This window comes from Macrotis lagotis, chromosome 4 (genome assembly GCF_037893015.1).
Source record: "Macrotis lagotis isolate mMagLag1 chromosome 4, bilby.v1.9.chrom.fasta, whole genome shotgun sequence".
Lineage (NCBI taxonomy): Eukaryota > Metazoa > Chordata > Mammalia > Peramelemorphia > Peramelidae > Macrotis > Macrotis lagotis.
The window spans coordinates 36,471,102-36,498,728 of NC_133661.1; the positions used below are offsets into that span (position 1 = coordinate 36,471,102).

The 27,627-nt window shown below is 41.6% G+C and overlaps 1 protein-coding gene across 3 annotated transcripts; it reads right to left on the reverse strand.

Annotated features, from left to right (window-relative positions):
- Nucleotides 1–1,414: 1,414 nt before the first annotated feature.
- SNCG (synuclein gamma) lies at nucleotides 1,415–25,723 on the reverse strand. 3 transcript variants are annotated; one of them, XM_074232538.1, is made up of 7 exons: nucleotides 25,172–25,723; nucleotides 22,269–22,310; nucleotides 21,404–21,531; nucleotides 18,490–18,567; nucleotides 6,315–6,411; nucleotides 5,748–5,808; nucleotides 1,415–2,326 (listed from the first exon to the last, which is right to left on the reverse strand). In XM_074232538.1, the coding sequence occupies exons 1-6, from the start codon at nucleotides 25,290–25,292 to the stop codon at nucleotides 5,771–5,773; spliced, it is 504 nt and encodes a 167-aa protein (XP_074088639.1). In that variant the 5' UTR covers nucleotides 25,293–25,723; the 3' UTR covers nucleotides 1,415–2,326; nucleotides 5,748–5,770. The 3 variants fall into 3 exon arrangements, with proteins under 3 accessions (XP_074088639.1, XP_074088641.1, XP_074088640.1); XM_074232540.1 differs by lacking the exons at nucleotides 1,415–2,326; nucleotides 5,748–5,808; nucleotides 6,315–6,411 and adding an exon at nucleotides 12,486–13,322 and having other exon boundaries at nucleotides 25,172–25,707; XM_074232539.1 differs by lacking the exons at nucleotides 1,415–2,326; nucleotides 5,748–5,808; nucleotides 6,315–6,411 and adding an exon at nucleotides 17,062–17,453 and having other exon boundaries at nucleotides 25,172–25,571.
- Between the last annotated feature and the right edge of the window lie 1,904 nt (nucleotides 25,724–27,627).

Sequence of the window (27,627 nt, forward strand, 5' to 3'; positions counted from 1 at the left end):
AGAGTGAAAGATGGGAAGGATTTGGTCAAGTCATCATGTTGGGAGTAATAGGCTAACAACATCCAATTTTCTGTTGTTTTATGGAAGTGTTGAGCTAAAATGAAAAGGAATACCCAAATTCAGTCTGCGAGAAGCTGGGCATGGAGTCCAGATTGCCAGATCCTGCAAATCTTGACTTCAAATTACAGAAATCAAGTGCTAATTTCTTACTTCTTAACCTTCATTGGTTAATTGACTTCTTTTAACCAATAGACATTAACCTGCCCTGCCTTCTTTCTGTCCTCTTTAATTAGTTACTTATGTACCCTGGGATCCTGCCATCTTTCTAACCCATTTTTCTTCTTTCTCTTCTTCCTTGGACCTTTGTTGACTACAAAATTTTTACATCCTTGAATGTCTTCTAAGCTTTCATCTTGATGACTCTGATCCTTCAGGGTGGCATGATTTCTGATGATGCTAACCCTCCAACCTTCCTTGGTGTCTACCGTCATCTACTAATGACACCTCAAGCAAACCTTCATGAATTTCCTGCACCATTATATCTTGGAGAAAAACCACATATTTCAGATTGACACTGTAGCCATAGGTCTTTTTATTCATTTTAGCCTTCTGCCTTGGATTAATATGGAACACATTTCATATTGACTTTGGCTTTCATATCAGGTATACGACAATGAGCATCACATCAAAATGTATGTTTTGCCCCATGTTTGACTTGTCATAGGTCTTTAAAGTTGCAAAGGTAACATAATGTGCATGAATGAGGAGCCCACAGAGAACACTTCAAAGAAAACTGGGCATATCTTGCTAGGGTGATTTATTCTCCTCTCTTCCTTTCCCACAAATTCCATCACCTTCAAAATTAGTCTAAAGCCTCTTCGTCAGTTGGAAGAAAGGGGATGCTGAGAGTTTGAGAAAGAAAATAAAAATACAAAAAAATAAGATTCCAAGATTCCTGCACAAGGATGTTCTAAATCCAACTCTATCCATCTCAAGGGAGTTTGTTGCTAAATTCTAAGCATGAGCATTTAGACTTTGGTCATCTAAGAAACATCACATATCAAGGTTTTATTGGTTATTTTCTTTCAAGATTTAAGGAAATGCTGGAGAAAATGTTACTAGTGCAGATTAAGTGGGAAAAATGAATGAGTGTACCTTTATTTCTAGAGAGTTTGATATTATTTATTATCATTTAATCCTCACAACTACGGCAAGGAAGGAAGTGCTATTAATATCCCCATTTTACAGGTGAGGAAACTGAGTCAAATGGTTGTTAAGTGACCTGAGAATAAAAGCAAAAAATTACACTTGACCTTGGTCCCTAGACCTCACTTTCTTACAGTGTTGGACTGGAAAACTTAGTTCTCAAACAGTGAACTTTAGTGATCTTGTGATCACTCCACTTCTCCTTAATAAATTCTCCTCATCCAGTTTAAAGATTAGGAATCTGAGTTCATAGAACCTAAGGGATTTACCCAAGGTCATGAAGCCAATAAGTGGCAGGCAGAGCTAAGATCCTGCCTGAACTATAGACTCAACTAAACAGAGAATTCCCTTTTTTGTTTATAGAAGACATGGACTTTGGCGACCACCATGAACTATTCTGAACCTGACAGGAACTTCAGAACAGGCTTATTTTTTCAAAAAGATTTATCTGTGTCCCTCATCCAGGACTGCCACTGTTTAATTCCTGATGATTAGTTTCACACAGAAGGATGATATGTAACGCAAGGACAAGAAATTGAGTCATGGATTCTGGAGGGAGCTCATTCTGAATCAAATTGATCATTATTATCAGAGAGACAGACACGCATGTACAGTCATGATGAGGAGTCAGTGAAATTCCATTTAGATCAAGAGCTCTCTCAGTTCCTCCCATTTGGTGATAAAATGACTCTGGGTGAATCAAACTTTACAATTAATTCTGGGCAAGATAGAACTCTACTTTATTCCAATTTATTCTATGCTGATGTTGAGTTTGAAAGTAATAGTAAAAAGAGTTGAATCATTATCAGAACATAATATAGCTTTTAAATGCAAGCAAAGCCATAATCAGAGCTTTTATAGAGTTATATGTCATTTGGATGTACCACCTACTTTGACCATCAGAAGTATCCTATGGTTTCCTGAGACAGGGCTTGGACTTGGAGCCAGAAGAACTAGTTTCTAATCCATTTTGTGCTGATGACTCCCTATGTGACCTGGGTCAAGTCACTTTTCATATCCAGTGTTTTTGTTCTGTTTATGTCAAATAAACTTGTTGTACTCGTTGACTTCCAAGTTCCCATCGAGCTCTGGTCCAGTGATTCTACAGCTACTTCTAGAACTGAAATGCACATAATGACTGAAAGATGGTGCTCAAGTAAGGAATTAGTAAAAGAAATCTGATTTTCCTTAATAATCTAAATCCATTTTATTTTAATAAATAAAAATCTTTCTTGTTCCTTTCCTCCTCAAATCCCCAGCGTCTACAGAAAACAAAACCTTGCTACCAATATGCAGTAAAGCAAATTAAATTCCCACATTGACTATGTCCACAAAATTATGTCTCTGGGTCTAGCAGCTCTTTATCAGGAGGTGGATTGCAGCTGAAATGGTGGTTTGTCACTAAGTTGATAAAAATTCTTGTTTTTCAAAGTTAGTTGCTTTTATTCCATAAATTTTTCTTCTTGTTTTGTCACTTAAATTTAGATGAGTTCTCAACTTCCTTTGTCTCTGTGAGACATACTCTCTCTCTCTCTTCACTTATAAGATGACATATGATTTTCCCCAAAATTTCCCACCCATGCTTTAAAACTCATCAATTTTATGGAACAAATTAGATTAGGACATTCTATAATTTTGTCACTAGCCTTAGGAAAAACAATAATCTAATAAATCTAAATGAATTGCAATTTTAAATATAGCAAATTGTTAGGAAATACATAAATGCCCAATAAATGGAGACTGAGTCTACAGAGCTGGGCTGCTACACATTCCGGGTCCCAGGCTACAGAACAGACCAAACCTCTATGCCTCAGGGAGCAAGGACCAGGCCATTTCTTATCCTACCTCCTAATATACAATTCATGTGACAACCTGTCACAGCTCTTGTCAGAGATCTTAGGTTTCCTTGTGGAAATGGACATGGAAAATCTTGCAACTTGTAAATCATTGGAAAATGGAATCATTTGGGGGTATTCTTGCTACTTCTCAGAGAAGAGATCAAAGAGAAACAATCTCAAAATTCACCATGCTCCCTAATGGATCAATAATTTGCAACAAATTCTACTTTTTCAAATACTCCTTGTGTTAGAATTGACTGTGCTGTTCCATCATTCTCCAGTGAGTGAGCACTCCTTTACCTGCCAGCTCCTGCCACATAAAAAGAAGTGCTCTAAATATTTTTGCATATGTTTCTTCTAGAACTTTCTTTGATCTCCTTGAGTATAGTTCAAGCAAAATTATTGGTGAGCCCAAGATATGAATCATTTCCTAACATTGAGTGCAGAGTTACAAGTTACTTTCCAAAATGGCTGACCAGCTAATTATTGACATGCTTCCTCCAAAGTCATTCAAGTCCATGCATTATTCATTTTTGTCTGTTTTTAACTTGGAACATAGACTTGTGTCACTGTAGCATTAAATAATGTGCCTTGGAGTCAAACAAAAGTCAAACTAGCAATAAATTTCTTGTCAATGTCTTGTATATGTTAAATACTTTTTAAAAATTTATTGACTGGGGCAGCTAGGTGGCGCAGTAGATAGAGCACCAGCCCTGGAGTCAGAAGGACCAGAATTCAAATCCAGATTCAGACAATAATTACCTAGCTGTAAGGCCTTGGGCAAGTCACTTAAGCCCACTTGCCTTGCAAAAATAAAACCTTAGAAAAAGTTTATTGATTGATGGACTAAAGACCTATATTATGCAATTAACAGCAGGTCTAATGACCAACTGGGTGCATTAGAGAGGGATATCTGGGCAAGATGGAGAATAGATATTTCTCTCAAGTAAGAACCCTGTAAATGCAACCTACTGAAGGTGAGAGTTTCCTTCCAAATAATTAAGGAGCATAGTCATAGAAATAAGGAAAATTGAAAAAGGGAAAGATTGGGAGTAAAGATATTGAGTTCACATTTGACCATGTTGTTACTGAGTTTGCAATATATAATGATCAATTAGTGTTTTAAGACTGACGCTCAAAATAGAGACCGGGACTTGATAGATACACATACACAAATACATATATGTACATTTTAATCATCTATATGTGTATGTCATCTGAATAGAGATGATGATTAACCCCTGAGAACTGGTGAAGTTGCCAAGACAGAGATAATGTAGTGGGAGAAGTGGAGAGAGCCTTGGTAAACTAGAAGGGAGACAAAGGATCGGTCAGATGGGTAAAGAACTAAGAGAGGGTGGCATCAGCCAGAAAGGAGAAAATATACCAAAAGCCAGCATAGTCATCACTACAGAAAGCAGTAGACAAAGAAGAAAATATCATCATATCTGGTTAAAAGAAAATTAGTGCACAGCATCCATTCCTAATAAAAACTCTAGAAAGCACAGGAATACATGGAGCTTTCCATAAAATATTAAGTAGCATATATCTAAAATCATCAACCAATATTACGTGTATGGGGAATAAGCTAGAACCATTCTCAGTAAAATCAGGAGTGGGACAAGGATGCCTGTTGCTCTTATTCAATATTGCTCTAGAGATGTTCACTTTAGAAATAAAAGGAGAAAAGGAAATTGAAGGAATTAAAATAAGAAAAGTGGAAACAAAATTCACTCTTTGCAGATTATATGATCGTGTACTTAGAAAATCTTAGACAATCAACTTTAAAACTACTTGAAACAAATAAAAACTTTAGCAAAGTTTCAGGATAGGAAATAAACCCACATAAATCATCAGCATTCCTTTATTATTGTCATCAACCTCAGCAACAACAGATAAAAAAATAAATTCCCCATTTAAAGTAACTGTAGACAAGATGAAATACTTTAGTGTCTATCTGCCAAGGGAAATTCAGGAATTATATGAACAAATGTACAAAACACTCTTCTCACAAAATTAGACCTAAGCGACTGGAAAATTATCAATTGCTCAAGGGAAGCTTCAGTTCATATAATATAAATGACAATTCTACCTAAATTAATCTTATTCAGTGCCATATCAATCAGACTACCAAAAAATATTTTATAGACCTAGAAAAAAACAGTAATAAAATTAATCTAGAAGAACAAAAGGTCAAGAATATCAAGGGAACTAATGACAAAGAAATAGAAAGAAAAGTGAAGTGGCCTAGTCATACTAGACTTAAAACTATTTTGTGAAGGGCAGTCATCAAAATTATTTGATCCTGGCTAAGAATTAGAGTGGTGGATTAATGGAAAAGATTGGATACAAAAGAAACTAGCTGTTTCCTATAGTAATCTAGTGTTGATAAATCCAAATACTCCAACTTCTGGAATAAGAACTCACTATTTAATTTTACAGATGAAGAAATTAAAGTGATCCATAGTTATAAGAAAAATTGCTCTAAATCATTACTGATTCGAGAAATGCAAATTAAAAGAGCTCTGCGGTACCATCTCACACCTATCAGATTGGCCAATATGGCCAGAACGGACAATGTCCAATGTGGGAAGGGATGTGGGAAATCTGGGACACTAATACATTGTTGGAGTTGTGAACTTAGCCAACCTTTCTGGAGAGCAAACTGGAATTATGCCCAAAAAGCAATAAAAATGTACTTACCCTTTGATCCAACAATACCACTACTAGATCTTGCAGCAGATATCATATCCAAATAGCAACCCTGAGTGAAATAAGAGTGGCAAACAAAGGAGAGCAGACTGAAATCAGAGCAGGATATGTTTCTCTGTAGTGGTCACAGTGAAGGGAAACACTGTGAAGCTGGGTTAGGATTTTCAATCAAAACTGATCTAGTCAGAATTCTTGGATGCCTACCAAAAGGAGTGAATGGCAGACTCAGGACAATGAGATTGCCACAGCCAGGAAAACATCATGCCATCATCATTAGTGCCTATGCTCCAGCCAAAAGACTGCAAGCTGAGACCAAAGTGGTGGGACTGTTGGATGCAGGATCTTCTATTTTCAGATGATTGCATACTCAATGCAGCCTCTGAAGCTGAGATGCAACAAAGAATGGATTGATTCTCTGCTGCTTGTGTTCATTTTGGTCTAACAACTAACACCAAACAAACCCAGGTATTCCATCAGCCAACACCACACTTTCCATATGTGGAATCATCATTTACAGCAAATGGAGAAATTCTGAGTACTGTGGGCAAGTTCACTTACCTTGATAGTGTCTTTTCCAGGGAGATACACATTGATAATGAGGCTGATACACACATGCCAGAGCTAGCTCATTATTTGGGAGACTCCAAAAGAAAGTCTGGGAGAAAAGAAATATTAGGCTGATTAAAAAACTGAAGGTCTACAGAGCTATTTTCTTGATCTCATTGTTAAATGCCTTTGAAACTGGCCAGTCTACCAGCACCATGTCAGGAAACTGAATCACTTCCATTGAAATTGTATTAGGAAGATTCTGAAGATCACCTGGCAGGAGAAAATACCAGACACTGGGGTTCTTTCTCAAGCTAAACTACCTAGCATTCCAACATTACTACAGTGAGTGCAATTACGATGGACTGAACATGTTAGAATGCCAGATGCACCCTTGCCAAAAAACCTATTTTAAGGGGAACTCACATAGCATAAGCACTTACAAAGAGGTCAGAAGAAGAGATACAAGAGGTCTCATTGAAAAACTTCAGAACTGATAGTTCAGCATGAGAGACACTGACAAAGGACTGTCCAGCATGGCATGGCATGCCCACATCAAGTGAGGGTGCTGCACTCTCTAAGGAAGGCAAAATTGAAGCAGCACAAAGGAAATGGGACCTGCATAAGTTTAGATTACCCACCCCAGGTGTTCACATGGACTATTTGGGCTCAACATGTGGTAGAGCATTCTGAGCTCATATTGGTCTGATCAGCCATAGTTGAACACAATGTAATTTGTCTCAAACCAGTGATGTCTATTTGGTCTTCTTCAATAATAAAGGACAAGAACCAACCAATCATTCAAGTACTATTTTCCTCCCTATATTTTATGACCAAGCCAAGCTGTATCATTCTCTATCCCAATAAAACATTGTGTTTCCCTGGTATTGGGATTTTTGTCCTGTAACCCATCCCTTGAATGCCCTCCCGACCTTTACTTAATCCATTCCCTCCCATAAAAGTCCAACTCAGAAGCCATCTTTTTCATGAAGCCTACCTTGTTCCCTGCAAGCAGTAATGATCTTATACTCTGAGATCTTCCATAGGATTTTGTATGCAATCTTCTGATGCAACAATCACATACTATTTACTTAAGGGTTATCTTTGTGTGTGGGTGTGTGTACACTTCTGATTATCTGATATAATATGAGCCCCATGTTGGCACAAGGTATCTCTTAGAAATCGTTCACCTTGGGACAGCTAGCTGGCACAGTGGATCAAGCACTGGCCCTGGAGTCAGGACAACCTGAGTTCAAATCCAGCTTCAGATACTTAATAATTACATAGCTGCATGACCTTGGGAAAGTCACTTAACCACATTACCTTGCAAAAAAAAAACAAAAAAAGGAAAAAAATTGTACACCTCTTTGAAAGCCTAATGATGTGCTCTACATTGCTTGAATACTAAATAAAAATTCAGTGGACTGATCTAGGCACAAGACTCCAGCAATTCTCTTTCACATCGAAAAAGACATGGTGATATACCTAAAAAGACAAAGACACCAAATTTCCGATTTTGGATTCAAATCTCCATCCTCTGATTCAATTCCAAAATACAGTCAACTGGATCCAATTCTCTTTATCTTATCTCTACTGCATCCTTAAAGATGTCTACGATTTGAATTCTGAATCAGTCAGTCCAGCAGCCCAGTTCTGAATTAACATCGCAAGAGGGAAACTCATTTAGTTGTTGAGAAAGCTCATTATATGGAGTACTCTGACTCCCCTCCTCTCAAATACCTGCAAATATTAAGGGCAGGCTCTGTCCTTCTCTACAAGCCTTTGTACTATATTGGGACCTGCCAGATCCTTTGAAAACTTTGAATCATTGCGATACCAAGACTAGATGTAGGAAGAGGACTTTAGCAGAGGAAATAAAATTAATTTAATTAATTTAAAGTGAGTTTTCCAAATAATAAATTCAGAAATGTCACTGTATACAAAATAAATCTGAATAAATCATAAATATTTCTGTATGGTACAAACAAGTATGGTTTGTACAAACCATGAATGGTACAAACAATGAACAAGAAGAGATAGAAAGGGAAATTCCATTAAAAAATAATATAGAATTCATAAAATGCTTGGGAGTCTAATTATATACCCATACAGAGAGAGAGGGAGGTAGAGAGAGAGAGAGGAATTTTTTTGACCATAACAACTACAAAACTTTCTTTATAAAGGTTATGACTCGTGCTTCCATAAAGATAGTGTCTTCACTTTGGATACATAACAGGGGCAGTGTCTACTGGCATCTAGTGGCCCGCAAAAGTAGCTAAAAACATTTTGTAAGCCACTAGAGGGAAGCAGACATTTAATTCCATCCCTAAGCAAGTTAGCTCTAGAGTCAAGAAATGTGGCCAAAAACAAATTCACTTTTTCTGTGAATAGCAACCAATCTCCCTTCCATCTGCCTGGGTAGTCCCGGAGCCATTTTTTCAAATCTGGATGGTGGCTGTATAGTTGGACATCACATGAATCTACACAGGTTTTTTTTTCAATTCAGCAAGAATTTCTCTAGTCTCTACAAGGTATTGGAGATGGGGATACAAAAGTGATACAATCCTTACCCTCAAGGTATTTGAAATCTAGGAGGGAAAAGGGCAAGTTCAACATATGCCCAAAGAAGTAAATACAAAATACATGTCCAATGGTGCCAAGGATTTTCAAGAGGAAGGGCATATTGAGCTCTAGCGACATTAGCCAAGTCATCTCCCAGAGTCCTCTGAGCTATTCCTGGAAGTTTGCAAGGAGTTCTAAGAGGCAGAAATGAGCACCGAGTGGCCTCCTGGCAATGGGGTTCACTGTGCAAAGTCAGAGGTGGGATGACAGAATGTTGGTACAAGGAGAAGCCAACATACCAGTCTGACAAGAAGGAAGGGTTCATAAAGGAGGGTATTATGAAAAAACTGGACTTAGGAACCAAGGTCAAGGCAGTACATTGGGGCCCAAGGCAGAAAATCAATGGGAGGGTGAGAAGTGTTCTATCTGTGACAATGATAACTCACTGCAAATAGAGATTTCATAAGACTGGAGATCAAGAAATGGAGGGAATTTTGAAGAACAATCTCTCATTTTGTGAGAAAACAGAATCCCACAAAGAGCAAGTTACTTGTCCAGGATCCTATAAAAGGAATGTGATGCAGAGAGAGTTGGAATGTAAAGAATATCCATAATAAAGCCCATGTTGCTTCCATGATACAATCAAAAGAAGGTGGATTATCTGAGACTTTAACAAGTACAAAATAAGGACCTGTAGAACTTAAAGATCAAGTGATTATCTGACATTTAAAATAAATATCATTTGTTATAAAGATCTGGTTTGTCCTTTTTATCCAATGGAAGTGATAAGACAGAGAGAAAGTACATACTTATTAAATAAAAAGAAAGAAAATAAATGTTTTCTTAAGACTATATCTGGGGGTGGTTAGGTGGCACAGTGGATAGAGCACCGGCCCTGGAGTCAGGAGGACCTGAGTTCAAATCCGGCCTCAGACACAATAATTACCTAGCTGTGTGGCCTTGGGCAAGCCACTTAACCCCATTTGCCTTGCAAAAAACAAACAAAAAAATAAGAGTTTATCTGGAGGTATCACGAATTAGAAAGATGCTAAAAGAGGCAGCGAGGTGGCACAGTGGATAGAGCACCAGCCCTGGAGTCAAGAGGACCTGAGTTCAATTCCAACCTCAGACACTTAATAGTTACCTAGCTGTGTGACCCTGGGCAAGTCACTTAACTCCATTGCCTTACAAGAAAGAAAGAAAGAAAGAAAGAAAGAAAGAAAGAAAGAAAGAAAGAAAGAAAGAAAGAAAGAAAGAATGAGAAAGAAGCTAAGAATCAGGAGAGGATTAAAAGGAAAGAAACCAGAAAAGTGAAGGATCTAGCAGTCTTCTTTTTGCTAATCTCCTTTGGGGGAATGGCATTTTTTTTCTCTTTCAGTTATGATTCTTTTCAATCATTAATTAGGCATATCCCTGGAAAACAAGAGACTTTGAAAAATATTTGTCATCAAATTATATAGTTCTCCTGGAAGACAGCACAGGAATACCAAGAAATGTTGGACTCTGCCAACCCTTGAGGCTGTATTGACTGCTTCCTAAACAGAATGCTGTCTCAGCATCCTGAATACCATCTTAGTAGAGAATTGGTTACTATGGACCCCACTCACCGACTTGCTGTTGAGTCCCATGTCACAGAAAGTTTGTTGAAGTATAGATCTAGAAACCTCAGGGATCATCTGGTTCAACCCCTTCATTTTACTGAAGGAATTAAGGTTCAAAGTCACAGAATTTTTAGTGTCACAATGAAGACTTGAATCTACTTGGCTTTTGAAGTTCTCCAACCTAAGAACCAGGGCTTTTCCCCACTGATTTTTTGCAGCCTACTCAGAGCAGCAGGAAAAGGCAAGATTGGCAAAGAAGATGGGGAGGAAGTTGAATTATACAGCTGTTGAAAAACTAAAGAGGGGGCAGCTAGGTGGCGGAGTGGATAAAGCACCGGCCCTGGAGTCAGGAGTACCTGGGTTCAAATTCAGTCTCAGACACTTAATCATTACCTAGCTGTGTGGCCTTGGGCAAGCCACTTAACCCCATCTGCTTTGCAAAAAAACCTAAAAAAAAAAAAACTAAAGAGATGACCCTTCTGCCCAGAGGTGACCAGATTATTGAAAGGCTTAAATGACAGGTAGAAGAATTTGAAATTCACTTAGTTGGCACTGGGTAGCAATTTGAGCAGAGAATTGGAATGACAAGGTCAAGATGCATATAACCCACATAATAATTATGCATTCCATACCCTTGTCAGTCTAGGTGCTCCAACTGCCCATGCCTTTCATCTTCACAACATGATGCCTTTCTCTATTTTTCCCATCAAAATATGTTCTAAACTTAGCAACCAGCAATACAAACATTCAAATGCACAAATATATAAAGGGCTATCCCCTAAAAGCTGTCAGACTTCCGCTAACTCCAATTTGTCTTAAAGTTGTGTATACTTGTTTTAAAAAAAGAATGGTGTGTACATCCTGTTGGCCTCAGTATCCTCTTCAGAACTCTTTCTCTTCTATGTATTTCCACAAATTTTGTTATTGTTGACATTATTATTTGTTTATTGCTCTGACCGTTTTTTTTCCACTCTGAATCACTCTGTATATGATGACTGGAGGAAGCATGGTGGAAACAGAGGTGCGCCGTAATGTTTAATAATCAGATCTTGGGGGGACAGAGAATGTATGAGACACACTTTTAAATTTCATCTATATTTTTAACATTTTCTTCATAACTTGCTTAAGTCTGAACAATCAATAGAACGATAAATCAAGCCTCAATCTGTAACATTTGCCAATTTTCAAAGTGTAAATTCTCACACCAAATCTTTCACAATACTCCCTGGCCCAAAGGAACTAGCTTCAGCATTCCCAGAGTGGAGAGGAAGGAGCCCTGGACTCCAAGACAGGAGCAACCTGAATTCAACCCTTCTTAGCTCTGGAGCTTATTTATTATCTAGGCAAGCACAGTCAGAATTAATGTTAAGCTTTCTATGCCTCCAGTTTCCTCTTTTGTGAAATTGGGACCAAAATGGCCGCGTTACTGGCTTCCTGCTTTGTGATGAGAATTAAAAGAGATGATGAATGAAAACTAGCATGCCAGCTTTTCTTGTTATTGACATGTCTCATGGACCCAAAATATTCCAATAGGCTAATGAGTCAAAATTCGGTTAGTCACTCACTGATCACTGAATGCATGGATTGCTTCTAATTTCTCTTTGCTCTCATTCATGATGCTGCTATTTTTGTACAGATACTTACCTTTTTTTTTTTTCTTCTTGATTACATCCTTAGTAAATAGTTCCAGAAATGAGATCCCACAGTTAAAAAATCTAAACAGGGGCAGCTAGGTGGTGCAGTGGATAAAGCACCGGCCCTGGAGTCAGGAGGACCTGGGTTCAAATCCAGTCTCAGACACTTAATAATTACGTAGCTGTGTGGCCTTGGGCAAGCCACTCAACCCCATTGCCTAGCAAAAACCTAAAACAAAGTCTAAACAGTCATATAGTCATTTTTGTATTAGTCAATAATATGCAGAGAGAGCTAATAGCTAACATTCATTTAGCTCCTACAATATTCTATATATGGTTATAACATTGGATCCATCTGTGAGGTAGGTGCTCTTGGAGTCCTCATTTTACATTTGAGGAAACTGAGGCAAGTCAAAGTTAAATGACTGCCTAAATCACATAAGCAGATAATGTCTGAGGGTGAATTTGAACTCAGGGCACTCCAGACCTGGTACTCTACCCACTGGGACACCTGACTGAGACTGGGGCTGTGATTTTCCTACTGGGACATATGCCAGCTTTTAAAACCTTCTCTTCGATAATTCTCCTATCTGCAGAAGGGACAAAATCCTCAGTTTCCATTTGACCTGAAGAATTTAGTGGATTACACTTATTTGGTGCTGGAATAGAGACCATCAACAGCACTGTCAGATTTGGTCTCTTGCTGCTCCTAAAACACCCAGAGATCAAAGACACAGGGAGCTAATTCATCAATTTTGATATGTGGATGGAATTGAGCTCTTTTTTCATGGTAGGTAGACAATAGAATAGAGCCCTTGACTGAGTCAGTAAGAGCTGAGTTCAGATTCTGCCTAAGATACTTACTAGCTGTATGAACTTGAACAAGGTTTTTAGCCTCTCTGAGCCTTAGATCCACTGAAAAAATGCAATCCACCTAGTATTGATGTGATTGTCATATGAGATGGAGTAAATAAAGTGCTCCCATCACCAAAAGATTTTATTAATGAGGACCATCTCCAGTCATCCTGTTCCATATCTTGCCACTGGACCCAGATGACTTCAGAAGAGAAAATGAGACTGGTGACTTTTCACAGCTCTCACTTAAATCCAAGTCACTTGTATGTCTTGACATCAGCTCCCTTATGCCATGGCTCTCTTCAAGAATGAAGGGCAAACAGCAGCAGCAGCAGAAGAGCAATAGGGGCCATTGTCTATTGAACACACTGTAAGACCAAAGAGTATTTTACACTCAGAATTCCAGAATGTTAGAACCAAAAGGAAATTTAGAGATCATCCAATCAACTTTCTCCTTTTATAGATGAGGAAATCTTAGCCATCCTTTAAAACCTAATTCAAATTCTGCTTCCTTCAGAATATCTCAAGTTCCTCTGGAAGGTGATGACCTTCACCCTCAAACTTCATATGGTACTTTTTTTCTTTTGGCTCTGACCTATAACTCATCTCATCCAATAGTTTGAGAGTAAGGGCTGCTGGGCATGGTAGATATAGAGGCTTCTTAAAAAATATTAGTGCCTTCTCCCTAATGTAACCCTGAAGTAAGGTGTCATCTAATCCAATGACTCTGGCCACTATGTTGCTCCTCCATGTTATTCCTCATACAAGAAGCTTCAACTCCTGAATGCATAGTAACTGATTATTCCCCAGACATGGAATATTCTTCCTCATTCCAGCCTCCTTGCTTTTCTGGTTTTCTTCAGGTTTCAACTAAAATCCTGAAGAACACTGATGCTCTGTCATATCTTCTGTCTTATATCACCCCCACTCTTCTCTATGAAGATCATATACATATATATATATATATATATATATATATATATATATATATCTGACTGTTTTCATGGTATTTATCCTGTTAGAATGGAAATTTCTTGAGAACAAGAAGTATGCTTTTGTCTTTTTTGTGTGTCCCAAATGACACCTTAATAAATTTTTGTTGATCCATGGATCTCCACACAGATGTGCACTTTTAGGTCTAACACGCATTTCTAGGAAAACCAATCAGAAAGATGTAGAGACCTGGTTTATAAGCATGTTGCTTTCCTGGAAATTATATTCAGCCAGTGTCTGTCATTTATCCCCTATGGATTCAGCTGGGAATTCCCAACAGCCTAAACAATACATCATTAATCCCATTCATTTCTCCATCAGCAAAATTTGTGAAGAAATTGACCAATTGGGGCGGCTAGGTGGTGCAGTGGTTAGAGCACTGGCCCTGGATTCAGGAGTACCTAGGTTCAAATCCAGTCTTAGACACTTAATAATTACCTAGCTGTGTGGCCTTGGGCAAATCACTTGATGCCATTGCCTTGAAAAATGTAAAAAAAAAAAAAAAAAGAAATTGACCAATTGATTGGATGGAACTGAATTCCATGCATGAAAGACAAACTGAACATTCCCTACATAGATGCTGCAGTACATGAGGTACATGAGAGATGGAGACATATTGACCTGGTTCCCTCTAGGCTGCCAGATGAAGTAGGGATGTCCAGTTCAGAGAGCAGTTTTTGCCTAAGGTCAGTAATAATTCAGAGAGCAGTTTCAAAGGACCAGGAAAATCTAGGCCAAGGCACAGGGGGGAATAGACCTCTGCCTGGTAAGGAATAGATCATAGGAGGGAAATGGCCCAAAGAGACCCAAACCAAGCTATGTAACTTCTAAACAAAGTAGATCTCTGAGCATAACTTTGGTTCCTAGCAAGAAAACAGGCCGACTTGGGAGAAGACCTGTTTCAGATGGAGTTATTGCTGTTTTTGATCACCACCTTGTAGAAATTTACCCTCAAGGCTCTGGTGGATGCAAAGGAAATTAGCACCACTCCTAGTGCTGCCTAAATGCTTCATGTCTCACCATATTACAAGCTCAGCTTTCTTCCTCATTAAGGTAGAATAATATAATTTTGGCCTGGGATTGAAGCAAACCAAAACACAATGGTCCTTCTGAATCCAGTTCTATCTTGTCTTGGTAAATAGCATCCCCCTGAGGGAAGAAATACTGTCTGCTCTTGTAAGCAGTCTGCTTAACATAAGGATGGTCATATTAATGGAACTCTTGGCTATCTAGAGCCATGGGTGAGGACAGGTAGGGAAACAGGAGCTTTCTATGATCTCCAGAGTGACTTGGATATGGGGTTTAATTGTTCTGGATTTGATGCAATGGAAGCACCATATAGCAGAAAATCTCTCAGGTTCCTTCTCCTTCTAAATCCATTGTCCTAAGATCTTTCTCCCTTGGCTGAGCAAAGGCTTCACTAGTTCACTGAATGATTGAATAGTAATAGGGTCAAAGGTACAAAAAAAATAAAATTATCACTCACTCTAATTAAATAGCAAAATGACTTGTGGTCTCATTTAGGAGCAGAACTCCCCGAGTGTTAAGTCCCTCAACCAAAATGGATCACAAGGAATAGATAAAAATAGTTCACATTTATATGTAACTTTTAAAACACTTTATGGACAATATTTCTTTTCATTTTCACAATCTAGATTAGAAACTTACAAATGGGAAAAAATGAGAGACTCCCAGGTTTATATAGCTATTAAATGTCAGGGAAGGAATTTGAACCCAGGTTATCATAACTCTAAGACTAATAAACCTTTTAGATTTCTCAAACATTTATAATAGCTCCTATTTTATTTAGCAGCTCAAGTTTGCAGTTTAACTAAATGCAGAGTCCATGAAGGAACAATAGTATGAGATAAAAATAATCTAGATTGGGGGAATTGGATTATATGTCAAGATAAGGAGTTTACACTTTGGGCAATGAGGTCAGTGCCAAAGATAAGGGGAATAAAATTCTGGCATGATCAGGGTCTCTTTAGTTGCTCTTCATCTCGGGGACTGACCTGCTTGTGAGGTTCCCCACTTGTAACTTGAAAGCTAGAGGACCACCAGTGGGAGAAATTATAGAGAAGATGTTCTGTTCAGATACTTCTTGGACGAAAAGATTACTTCGTCTGAGATGCTCAGATTCTAATGAATACTTGAGACAGCCCTTGCTTTAGAGTCGAGAAAGTGAGTTCAGATCCCATTTTGAACACTGCTGGTATGACCTTGGGTATATTGATGATTCCACCATTTGTAAAATAATGGGGACTAGATGACCTCCAGGTTCACCTAGGCTCTACAGTCTTTGATGATGCCTCCAGTACAAAGGTTATCATATTTGAATTCACTGACTTATGGGCACCCATAGAATTTAGGACTGAAGAACCCATAGTTAACTTCTGACAATCCTTCCTTCAATAGATGGGGAGTCTGAATCAGAGGAATCAAGAGGTTTGCCCCAAAATCAAACACAAAATAATAAATCACACTTTTTCATTAATAAAGAACTTTTCTTATAATTCTGTGAAATGGGTATCCAAGGATTAGAAGGAGTAGGAAAGTATTGGACTTGGAGGAAGGAAAGACCTAAGATCAAAACCCAGCTCTGACCCTCACTATCTGGGTAATTACGAGCAAGTCATTGAATTTCTTTGAGATACTACTTTGAGAAACTTGAGATCTCCACCTACATGGGGGTAGAACAGTAGCTTCCACCCCACCCCGAAAAAAATAGAGATAATAGTTATGCACAAAGTTGCACTGAGAAGCAAAAGAACTAATGTATGGAAAGCGATTTTAAAACTTTAAGAGGCAATATAAATACAAATGAATATCACTTCCCATTTTACTGTCTCTGACTCCCAGACCCAGCTTCCCCTCCCACACCACCAGCCTTACTAAGTCTTATTAAAGGCTAGTCTGTGGCCAGGTTAGAGGCCAGGATCAGCCTGTGGCCACTTTCAGGGCCAATCTGTGACTAGGCTCCAAATCAACCTGGGAGAAATTATCAGAACCAAATTCCTCATTCAATGCAGGAGTTCCTTCCTCCTTCCCCTGATGCTATGGGGGGGGGGGGGGCAGCAAGGGAAGATGAACCATAAAGAGTCATTTGGGAAGCATAGTTCAAACACAGTTTTATTTGGTATGATTTGTAAACAAATAAATAAATAAAGCACACCCAGAATTTATGGAGCCCAGTTGAACAGAAGGAAATAGGAAGGAGGGAGAGAGGGATCCGCAACAAGGTTATTTGGATGGACAGACGGATGGGCTGGGGTGGGTGAGGCTTAAGCCATGGGTAGGAGTAGAAGGGAGCTATCCAACATATAGCTGCTCAACCTGTGTAGCATGATGCATTCTTCCAGTCAGAGAGAAGGGAAGGAATGGAGAGTGATGGAAAAGGAGGGTGGGGAGAGGTGATGAGGGAGAAGGCTAGTGGCAGCTAATGGCTCCACAATCCTTGACCTGGCTCCAGGACAGTTCTCCAGCTAGTCTTCACTTCCCTTAACCTCAAGGAAAGAGCAAATAAGGCACAGAATAAACACTTGGACACGTTGGAAAAACCTGCCCCACCCTCACTACCCCCAAACATAATTCCAAGCTCTATACTTCTGTACAAACATGAAAGAAAGTCAAATCTGCCTTGGTAGGACATTTTCCCTGACTTGCCTCACCAGCGGTGAGGATGAGTCCAAAATCAGACCACATACTATTTTAGAATTAGCTGGCAAAATTAGGAATTGGTCTGTGTCTAGCACTGGTTTTCAGTCTGAGGCAAGGGGTAGAGAGCAGTTTCACAGTTTTAAGGGTCAATCTTTGACCAGGTAAAAGGCTTAGCCTTCAGTTAGGATTAAGGGTCAGACTATGGCCTGGATGAGGAGTTGAGCTATGGCTAGCATTAGGATTCATTGTCACTATTATTAAAGCTCATCCTGGGGTCAAGTAGATAGCTGAAGTTTGGAGTCAATATGGAGTTCATTCCATTTGCTCAAAAAATGCTCTTCATTAGGTAAGCCTCTGGAAGCCAGGGGACTAAACAGCCTTAGTCTCTGATCTAGACTATAACAGGGAGACCTTAGAGAATGACCAGGCAGGTAAAGGAGTCAGAGGTAGTCAGGAAGTCATCTTCCTGAGTTCAAATCGGATTTCAGACCCTGGATAAGTGATTTCACCCTGTTTGCCTCAGTTTCTTCATCTGTAAAATGAGCTGGAGAAGACAATGGCAAACAACCCCAATGTCTTTGGCAAGAAAATCCCAAATGGGATCACAGATAGCAGACAGGACTGAAACAACTGAACAACAGTAGAAACTCCTCTAGGAGAAAAATGCTTTGGGCTTCCAAGAGATACACGGCAGGAAAATGAATTGAGGAAAGATAGGAAGATGGGGATTTTGGGGGGCCCATAGGGAGAAAAGACCTCTAACTGCTACTGTCACTTTTCCCTAAGTCCAAGAGGTTGAAAGTTGAGAGATTCTGGAGGACTGAAGAGAGAAACCCTGTGGAACCCCAAAGAAAGGGGAAGGGAAGCATCTGAGCCCTTTACCTCCTCAGTAACTTCTGGGATCTCTGCTGGCTGGTCTTCTGGGGCCACTTGCTCAGGAGCTGGATGTACCAAATCTTCCTAGGGAAACAAAGGCAAAGTTGGGTAGAGTCTTAGGGGAGGATCCAAAGGGGTTCAACTGAGGAGGCCAAGGCACAGGAGACTGAGAATGGGTTTGAGGGCATGACAGAGTAGGGGAGAGGGAGGATGGGGAAAAGGATGAGGGGGAAGGAGAAAAGGAAGACAGAAAGGAAGGGCTAGAGGGAAGAGACAGACACAAGGAGAGAAGGAAAGATGAAGGCAGAGGGGCCAGGAGAGAGAGAAGGAGAGTGGAAGGGAAAGAGAGATAAAAATAAAGGAAAGCATAGGGGAGGGACAGAAGGAAGGATACAGAGCCAGGAGGAGAGAAGAAGGGAAGGAAAAAGAAAGGAAGGAAGGAAGAAGGATAGGGAGAGAGAAAGGAAACAGAGACAGAAAGAGAGAGAAAGGAATGCAGAAGGGCAGAGAGAGAAGGAGAGAGAGAGAGAGAAGGAGAGTGGAAGGGAAAGAGAGAGGAAGAAAAGAAGGTGGGGGTAAGGAGAAAAGGAAGGAAAAAGACACTGAGGGAGAGAGGAAGGGAAGGATAAAGCTAGAAAATCAGGCAGGGGGCAGAGAGAGAGAAGGAGGGAGTCAGAGATACAAAGAGAGAGGAAAAGAAGGAGAGAGGAAGAAAGGAAGGCAGGGGAATAAGCAGAGGAGAAAAGTGGAAAAAAGGGTAGGAGAGAGATGAAAAGAGGGAGATAGGGAGAAAGGGGGAGAGAGGCACATTTACTTTATCTCTTGGACAGAGTCAATCCCCAGGGTGGGAAACAGTCCCTTGGAATTCTTGCTTCCATAAAACTTTAATTTTGAGTTCAGAACTTCCTACTTCTTCCTTGCAGACTTGGTATTGTGGTGTTCCCAGCTGAGATTCTAGGACTGACTATCCTGGCATCAGGTCCATTTCCCAGGTAATTAAACTAAGGCAAGTGAGGCCCAAACCTTAGGAAATCAGCATTCAGAAAATGCAATGGACTGACCTAATGGTCCAGCACAATGAGTAGAGTTGGATTTAAAGTTGAGAAGACTTGACTTTCAATCCTATTTCAGACCTTCACTAGCCACGAGATGAGTGATTTCACCTCTCTTAGGCACAGTGTGCTCATCTGAAAAATGGAGCGATAATAGAACCTGTTGCCCAGGGTTGCTGTATGGACCAAATATTTCTAAAGTGCTTTGCAAACCTTCAAGTCACATATAAGTCTGAGTTCCTATAATTTTTATCAGGGATAGAGGATTCCTTGCACCTGGTGCTCCATTACTCACCAAACAGGTGTCAAAAGAAGAGGGGTTCCCCTGAATACTGATCTCCTGACTCCCAGCCCAAGGTTATGGCTTCAGGGACATATAAGTGGCTATTTATTTATATAAAGGGGTGCTTAGTCACAAACTAGATCTCTCCTCTGGGTGTTCATTAGACCCATCTCTTGCCCTGGTGTCCCCATCTGAGACTCACTCTTAGCCTGCGAGTCTCTTGTCTCAGGCAGCACAGTCAGGAGGGTTTCCCTTGAGCAGGACTGTCTGTGTCTGTAACTAGGGCATGGAATGCGTTGGTTTTGGTGTCCCTGGTGGCACTCCAACATTCAGACACACAGCTGAGGGCCACTGTGCAGAAGAAGCTGTCTCCTGCACTCTACAATGGCATGCTCAGCCTTTCTCATCAGCCCTAGAATCGTGAAGTCCCTGGGTGCCAGCCCAAGGGTCTCTCCCTTCCTCCAGTCACCCACTCATCCAGTTTGTAGCAAATTTAGGCACAGGATAGGAGAAAATGGAAACAAAAGGTATTTAAGTCACAACTGAATGATGTCAACCTGCGGCTGCCAAGCTAATCATCAACATTTACATAACTTTAAAATTTGCAAACAGCTATTTTCCTATATTTTCTTTGTGTCTCATAGAATGTCAAAGAAATAAGAACTGTGAGTGGATTATCCCCAATTTACAAATGAAGAAACCGAGGCATAAATTAGTTAAAACTTCCCCAGACTCACACAATCTAGTGTGTGGGAGCCCAACAGCAGCCTAGTGTAATAGCATGGGCATGGATGGGGAGTCACAAGACAGACTGGAAACAAAGTGCAAAATGGGAACAATAAGGCGTATACATTCTGCCTCCTGCACAAGGGCCATGGGCAGATAAATCTTTGTAAACAGCTTTTGAAGTCACAGGACTCCAAGTCTGTGCCCAAGTCCAAATCCAAGCCCAAACTGAAAGGCTTAGCTTAGAAACAAAGAAGTGGGGCTTGTGGGATTCCCCCTAACCAGAAATGTTTAAGTGGGATAACCACTTGTTGAGAACGTTGTAGAAAAAGATTCTTGCTGCAAAAGATCCCTTCTGGGATATGAGATGAGATGAGATGAGATGAGATGAGATGAGATGAGATGAGATGAGATGAGATGAGATGAGATGAGATGAGATATGATAATCTCCTAGTCCAGGATCACACAGGTAGTTTGTGGCAGAGCCAGGATTGGAACTAAAGGTTCGGAAAGGGCTTTGTAAAAAAAGGCAATATGGTCTTAGTTCAAGGAACCCCATATGCTCAGCCATCTGGCTGTGGACAAAGCTACTTCCCCCTCTCTGAAGCTCAATTTCCTCACCTGTAAAATGAGGATAAAGCATCCTTTTATTATCTCTGTGGCAGGATTTTTTGTGAAGAAAAGAAACTTGAGAGCTCTAAAGAGATCCCTTTTTGAGCTCTATCATTTTTGAGCTCCATCATTTTTGAGCTCCAAACAAGATACGGCCACACCCAGTTTCCGACCAGAAGGCCTTGGAGTTTATTGGAAGTCAAAGGGACTGATGATTTCCCTGGACTACTGAACAGGCACAACTCACCTTCCGAACGATGCCGGTGTTTACCACGATGTTTTCAGCCTCCTCCACTGTCTTGTTGGCCACTGTATTCACACTGGCTACCATGGCATCACTTACCAGGTTGGCCTGTTCTTTGGTCTTTTCCGCAACTTGTTGGGGAAGAAGAGAGAACATTTTTTTCCCTGGATTCAATTATTTCTTTCTGACCCCTCCCTCCATCAGGGTGAAGTTGTTCTGTGTGCCCCAAGTTCCCTCCTCACTGTATAGTAAGCAAGCCTTGATCTGGTTCCTTCAACACTGGAGCCTGCACTCAATCCCTCGGGAATGAAGGCCAAGAGGGAGATATCAGGATTCAGATCCCAAATATGACTGTTCCCCACCAATTTTCACTTTCTTCCCCCTAATCAGAGGCTCCAATGTCTCGGGATAGCCCCCCAAGCTATTCAGGGGAGTAAGGGACCCAGAAAAGATGGAGTAAGAGACCCAGAAAAGGTACAGTTAAGTTGAGAGAGAGAAAGAGAAGTTACAGATCTTCAGTATTTTCCATTCCCTTTTGGGGGGAAGAGTACACATAAATTTGTCTTGTCTCACACATACCCCTAGACAACAGGGTTGTTTTTTAAGAGGAGGGCTTCAGGATCATTCATTTTCAAATATGGATAAAATTATAGGGAGTGATCACCTGCTTCTCAGAGTCTGAGGTTCTAGTCAGGTCAGAATAATAGTGAAGGTGATGGAGAGAAGAATGTTTCAGGTTGAAAGACAAGTCACAACTCTTAGAATCTGGGGGATTCTGGTGAATTTGGATTCTAAGGAGAGCTTTGGTGAGAGAGTGCCAGTGACCCTCAGCCCCTAGAGTCACAAGTAGGTGGTCCCAACTCCTTACCTGAGGTCACACTCTGTACCACACCTTCTTTGGTTTTAGTCCCTGTGAAGGAAGCAAAAACTAGATCAATTCCCAGAAGACCTCAGTTTGGTCTTTTGTTCCCCCTTAAGCTAGGGTATCATCTGCATGTGCTGAAGAGACAAGGAGAATATAATGCAGGAGAATGGACAACCTTATGGTGGAAGGAGTGAATCTTGTGCTCAGGTTTAGGCCCTAAAGGGAAGGAAAGACCCAAGGAGAAAGAGGTGAAAAAATAGGCAAGATGAAAACAGATTAAAGGGATGAAGGACAAAGATTAGAAGGGAAGTGGAAGATGGAGAGATGAACAATGATGAGTGTAAAGGGGCCGAAAGATGAGGGTGAAGGGGTGCAGAATCAAGGGGATAGGGAATAGATAATGGAGGAAATCATGGAGAGGCAGATGTTAGACAGAGAGTGGAAAAATAAGGCGTTGGAGATCAGTATGAGAAAAACAGAAAACAGAAGTCAAGTGTGAACAAAGGAGGGGAAAAGGAGACAGAAGATGGAAAAGGAGAAGAACAGGGGATGAAGAGGCAGAGGTGGGACATGGGGGACAGAGATGGAAAGGGAGTGATAAGAAAAAAAGATGGAGGTGATACAGAGGGAATGTTCCTTCCATCCCAAGCCTGGTCCTTCTTCTGTAGTCCCCCCAGAGGTTATTCAGGAAGAGAATGACTCAGTTAGGTTCTCTCTTGGGGTGATGGAAAGCATGATGTGCTCAGACACTTCTCTTCCTCGGTGAATATTCTTATACATTCATTAGGGTTATGTTGCATCAAAGGGCTCTTTCCTTCCGTGTCTGGACAAAATCAATAAGACAGGACTGGGGAGGATGGAAGAGTTTGAAAATAACCAGTTCAGAGCACAACTTCCTCCAGACCATCTTCTGCCCACAAGACAAGCTGGATACCCTCCCCCTTAAGAATCTCATGTTACCCTCCCCATGATCCTGCCCTGGAAATGCTCTCCTTAGTCCTAGGTTCTGCCTAGATTCTTTCTCATTTTGGGACTTGTGGCAGAGAACTGGAAGCGTTATCACTGGCTGGTCCCCTGAGCTCAGGAGCTCCCCTGTTGTCTCCTCCTCCTACCTAGGCATATCAGAGAGTACAGGAATGTGGCTGGAGTGGAGAACCCACTAATCTTGGGATCAGAAGACCGGGGTTCAGGTCTTGCCTCTCTCATTCACAAGCTGTGCAGCCTTGGGAAGGTCACTTACCCACTCTGATTCTCATTTCTCAGGAAGAGGGGGAGTTGAACTAAAGTCCTTAAGCAAGCTTAATCAATCTAACTATAGAGTCTTCTACAACATGCCTGATAGTATGGGTTTGAGGAAGGACTGCAGCTCACTGAACTCTGGACAAGAGGAAATCAGCTCCTGAGGACCTCTGTGCTAAACAGCATTAGAGGATAGAGGAGGACCTGAGTCATAAAATCAGCCTTCATCTCAGAGCTGTAGGAAACGGAGATTTCTGAGCAAGCTGAATAGAGACACCTTGAAACTGGGATAATTAAGGGGAAGGGGAGGGTGGAATTAGTGGCATTCCTTCTGTCCCCTCTCTCTTCTCAGTCTCCTGCTCTGAACATTCCCAAAGACCATTCTCTCCCTTCTCCATCTCCCCCAGTCTCTCAAAGTAGTCGATGAGTTATTGGAACGCCAGACTTGCCTTCCCTGGGGAAGCAGCAGGTGCTTGATGTGAGCCAGGATGTGGGGGAGGGACAAATGTCTACACTTGCCTCAGGCCCCAGAGACCCCCTGAGTCATAGGCCAGTCTGTTAGGCCACAGCAAGGCTTCATTCCTATAGACAAAGCCACGCACAAAGGGAGATATTGCCCCAGGAAGAGTCTCAAAGGAAAAGGCACAGACACCAGAAGTAGTAATGATCATAATAACAACAGGCCACTGAGGAAGAGAGTACAAACATCAACATCTCTATTGTCAAGAGGAGGAAACTGAGGTTTTGTTGCCCCTTAACTAAAATTTGGACTCTAAGGTCTTTTGACTGGGCCCTCCCACCCCTGAATCTCAAAGCACTGGGGTCCAAACAGCAAAGCTAAGGTCTTCCTGTAGGGAGGAAGGAGGAGAGAGTTTTGCCAGGATTCTCCATCATAGGACAGCATGTTGGACTTTGGATGCTGGACAACAATCTCAGACTCCCGGCATCAGAACAAGGGGTGGACCCTGCCCATAAGCATTCATGGTTCAGTGCTTCCTGGGGGCTCCAGTCCTCTGGGAAAAGAGCATCCATTGCATCCCTCAGTCTCCATTCAGGGAGGGTCCAGTCACCAAGCGACTCTAGGGCGTGGTCCTGATGGCAAAAAGCCCAGTTCTCTCTTGAGCGATCTGTAGCCTGTACACATCTGATCCCCACCCCCAAAACCTGCTCCAATTTCTCTTTTCCTTCCCCAGAGAAATTTAAACATGATCCAGAAGCCTTGATTGTAATGAAAGTTATGGTGAGGGAGAGAGACAGAAAAATGATCCTTAAGAATGGTGGTCCAGGGAAGGATCACTCTCATCCCCAGAAGACACAGGCGTCCAGAAACAGCACCCACCCAAATTAATGACACAACATCAGGGTCTTTCATGGGCTCCCATATAATTGAGCCTGAAGGAGGACTTGGAGGCACGGATTGCTGAAGCTGTTATTTGGCCTTATGGGGACAGAGCTACAGAAGTGAGGGGGTGCTGTTCAGCATTTTGGGGGTGATGATGGAAAGAGAGTACAGCGAGTACCACACCTAGGAGTCCAACCTAAACTAGAGAATTGGGGTTCCCCAGGCCTTCTGCTCTGTCTGGGCTGCCCCAATACCAAGACTGAGATCAATAAAGAGGCTGAGTGCCCCTCCCCGTATGACTTCACCCACCCTACTCCCAACTTACCCACATACATCACCCCTTCCTTGGTCTTCTCAGCTGCCTCAGTGACTCCCTGCTTGGTCTTCTCCACAGCCCCCACCACGCCCTCCTTAGCAATGGAGAAGCCCTTCTTAAAGACATCCATGGCCCCTAAGAGTATGGTGGGCTCCCAGAGGTAGGGTAGGGTACAGTCGGACAGACTCAGACACTCCCTGGGCCCCTGTTCGATGCAGCTTGAACAAGTGTGATTGATGCTGCTGCTGCTGCTGCTGCTGCTGCTGCCACTACTGCTGCTGTGGTTGGTTCCTCTGCTGGTGGCCGGTTAGCTCCCTCCCTGCCTGGCTGTCTTATTGACAAAGTACACTGCGGTGGAGCCAATGCCAGGAGCCAGGCAGTGTTGAAATATTAATGCTCCAGAGTGGCTGGGTGGGGGGCAGAGCCCAAGAGGAGAAGAAAGGAGCATGTTTGGCCCCTAGCCAGCCTCTGGAAGCTGCAGTGTTCTCATTAGCTCTTCCAAGGACAAGTTACTCTTGGTAGGAGAATAGGGGCCCTGAAATGCCTCACACTGAGGCTGGGGGCCACTAGTCTGGTCTCTCTGAGGACCCTGACTCAAGTAGCCTGTTCTTGGCCTCATTTTTCCTATTTCCTGGATTCTACTTTTTGGTGGCCCCTTGCCCCCGCCCCATGCACTGGAGAATCCACTGGAAGATCACGAGAAATGGAGGGGATGAGCCGGGGCAACTTCCCGGAGATGAGAGGACCCTAATGTTCCCTCTTCCCCACCACATCTCCCTAGGATTCTCCTTCTACTCCCAAGAGAATCTCAAATTCCATCCCTCATTCCTTCCCAGGGTTCATCTCTGTTCTCACCCACCTCCAAAGAGCCTGAGGAAAACTGATCTTGTCCTTGAGCATCTGTTCTCCCAGAGAACATTCTTAGAATCTTGGCTCTAGAAAGAAACCTCAGAGGTCATTTCACTCAACCCATTCCCCAAGCAGAAATACTCTCTGACAGATGGGACCCTCCTAGACACTATCTGAAAGCCTCCACTGACATTCTATGTCCAGTCTCCCTCCTCATCCTCACCCCTTCCAAACGTATGGACTCAGCCAGACTTCCTCCAGTGGCCCTCTTGGGCATCATCGCATGATTATCTCCTGTTTGTGGGATCGGATGCGCCAGAGGTTCAAAAGAATGTGTGTGCCTGAGCAGTGGAGGAGAAGTGGGAGATTTGGGTGAGATCATCAATCTGGAGCTAGAACCATTTTGGCCCCCTCAATAAATAGAAGAGAAGGTGAGGTCATAATGGACAGAGACAAGCTTTTCACTCAAGTTGTACAGAAACCCTCTATTCAGTGCATTTGTGTGTGTCCGGGGAGTGAATCCAATCAGTTTTTCAGTGGGGAGGGGGAGAGACAAGGTCTCCCTCTCCACTTCTGTCTGCTCACTTCTGATGGGATATAAAAAGAATGTTGCTAGCTAATTCCACCACATATGACAATCACAATTCCCAGCAAGGAGCCCTGGACACTTGGGTCCCGCAGAATTTGCCCCATTGACGGCACGAGCTCCCCATCCAGATTCAAGTTCACCTTCTTCTAGAAAATACTGTAAGATAATACAAGACAGAGGACCAATTCTGCAACTAAAAAGACTGAGGCATAAAGTAACAGTCTTTTCCAAGTGGCCACAGTGAGTCAGAGGAAAAAGTTTGGACAAGGGCCAGATTGACTCATGGTCTTGTCCTTCACCCATTGTACCCACCCTAGTGTATCTGTGTTAGCAAGAATCTGTATCATTCAGCCTTTTAGATGGATGCTCAGGGAGCCCAGAGTCATCAGATTCAGGTGGCAGGTGCAAAGACGGTGTTGGAGAGGAGGACCTTTCCCTGACTCCCACCCCAAATAGATGGCACCTCCTGGTCTTTAACACTAGCTAGGGCTAGAAAACAATCCCTCCTTCTAAAAGGTATATGTATCCAGTTCTAAACTGGACCCTCTTCTCCTCTCTCTGATCATATCAGTCAGCATGAGTTAAACTGTCATTGTTAAGTAGATGACTCCCATATCTATATGTCCAAACCCTCAGCTCTCTCCTTAGCTCCAGTCTCACACTGCTAATAACCTGTCAGATATCTGTGCATGGATATCCTGGGGGCATCTCAAACTCAACATGGCTAAATCAGAACTCATTAGCTTTCCTCTGCAATCTATTCCTCTAGAATTTCCCTTTTCCTTTTTTATATAAACATTTATTTTTTCCAACTACCTGCAAAGATAGTTTCCAACATTCATTTTTTAGGGTAAGATTTGGAATTCCATATTTTTCTCCCTCTCTCCCTTCTCTCACCCTCTCATAGCAAGTAATCTAATATAGGTTACACATGTATAACTATATTAAACATATTTCCATATTAGATATGTTGTGAAAGAATAATCGTAACAAAAGAAAAAATGAGAGATTTCACTATTTATCGGTT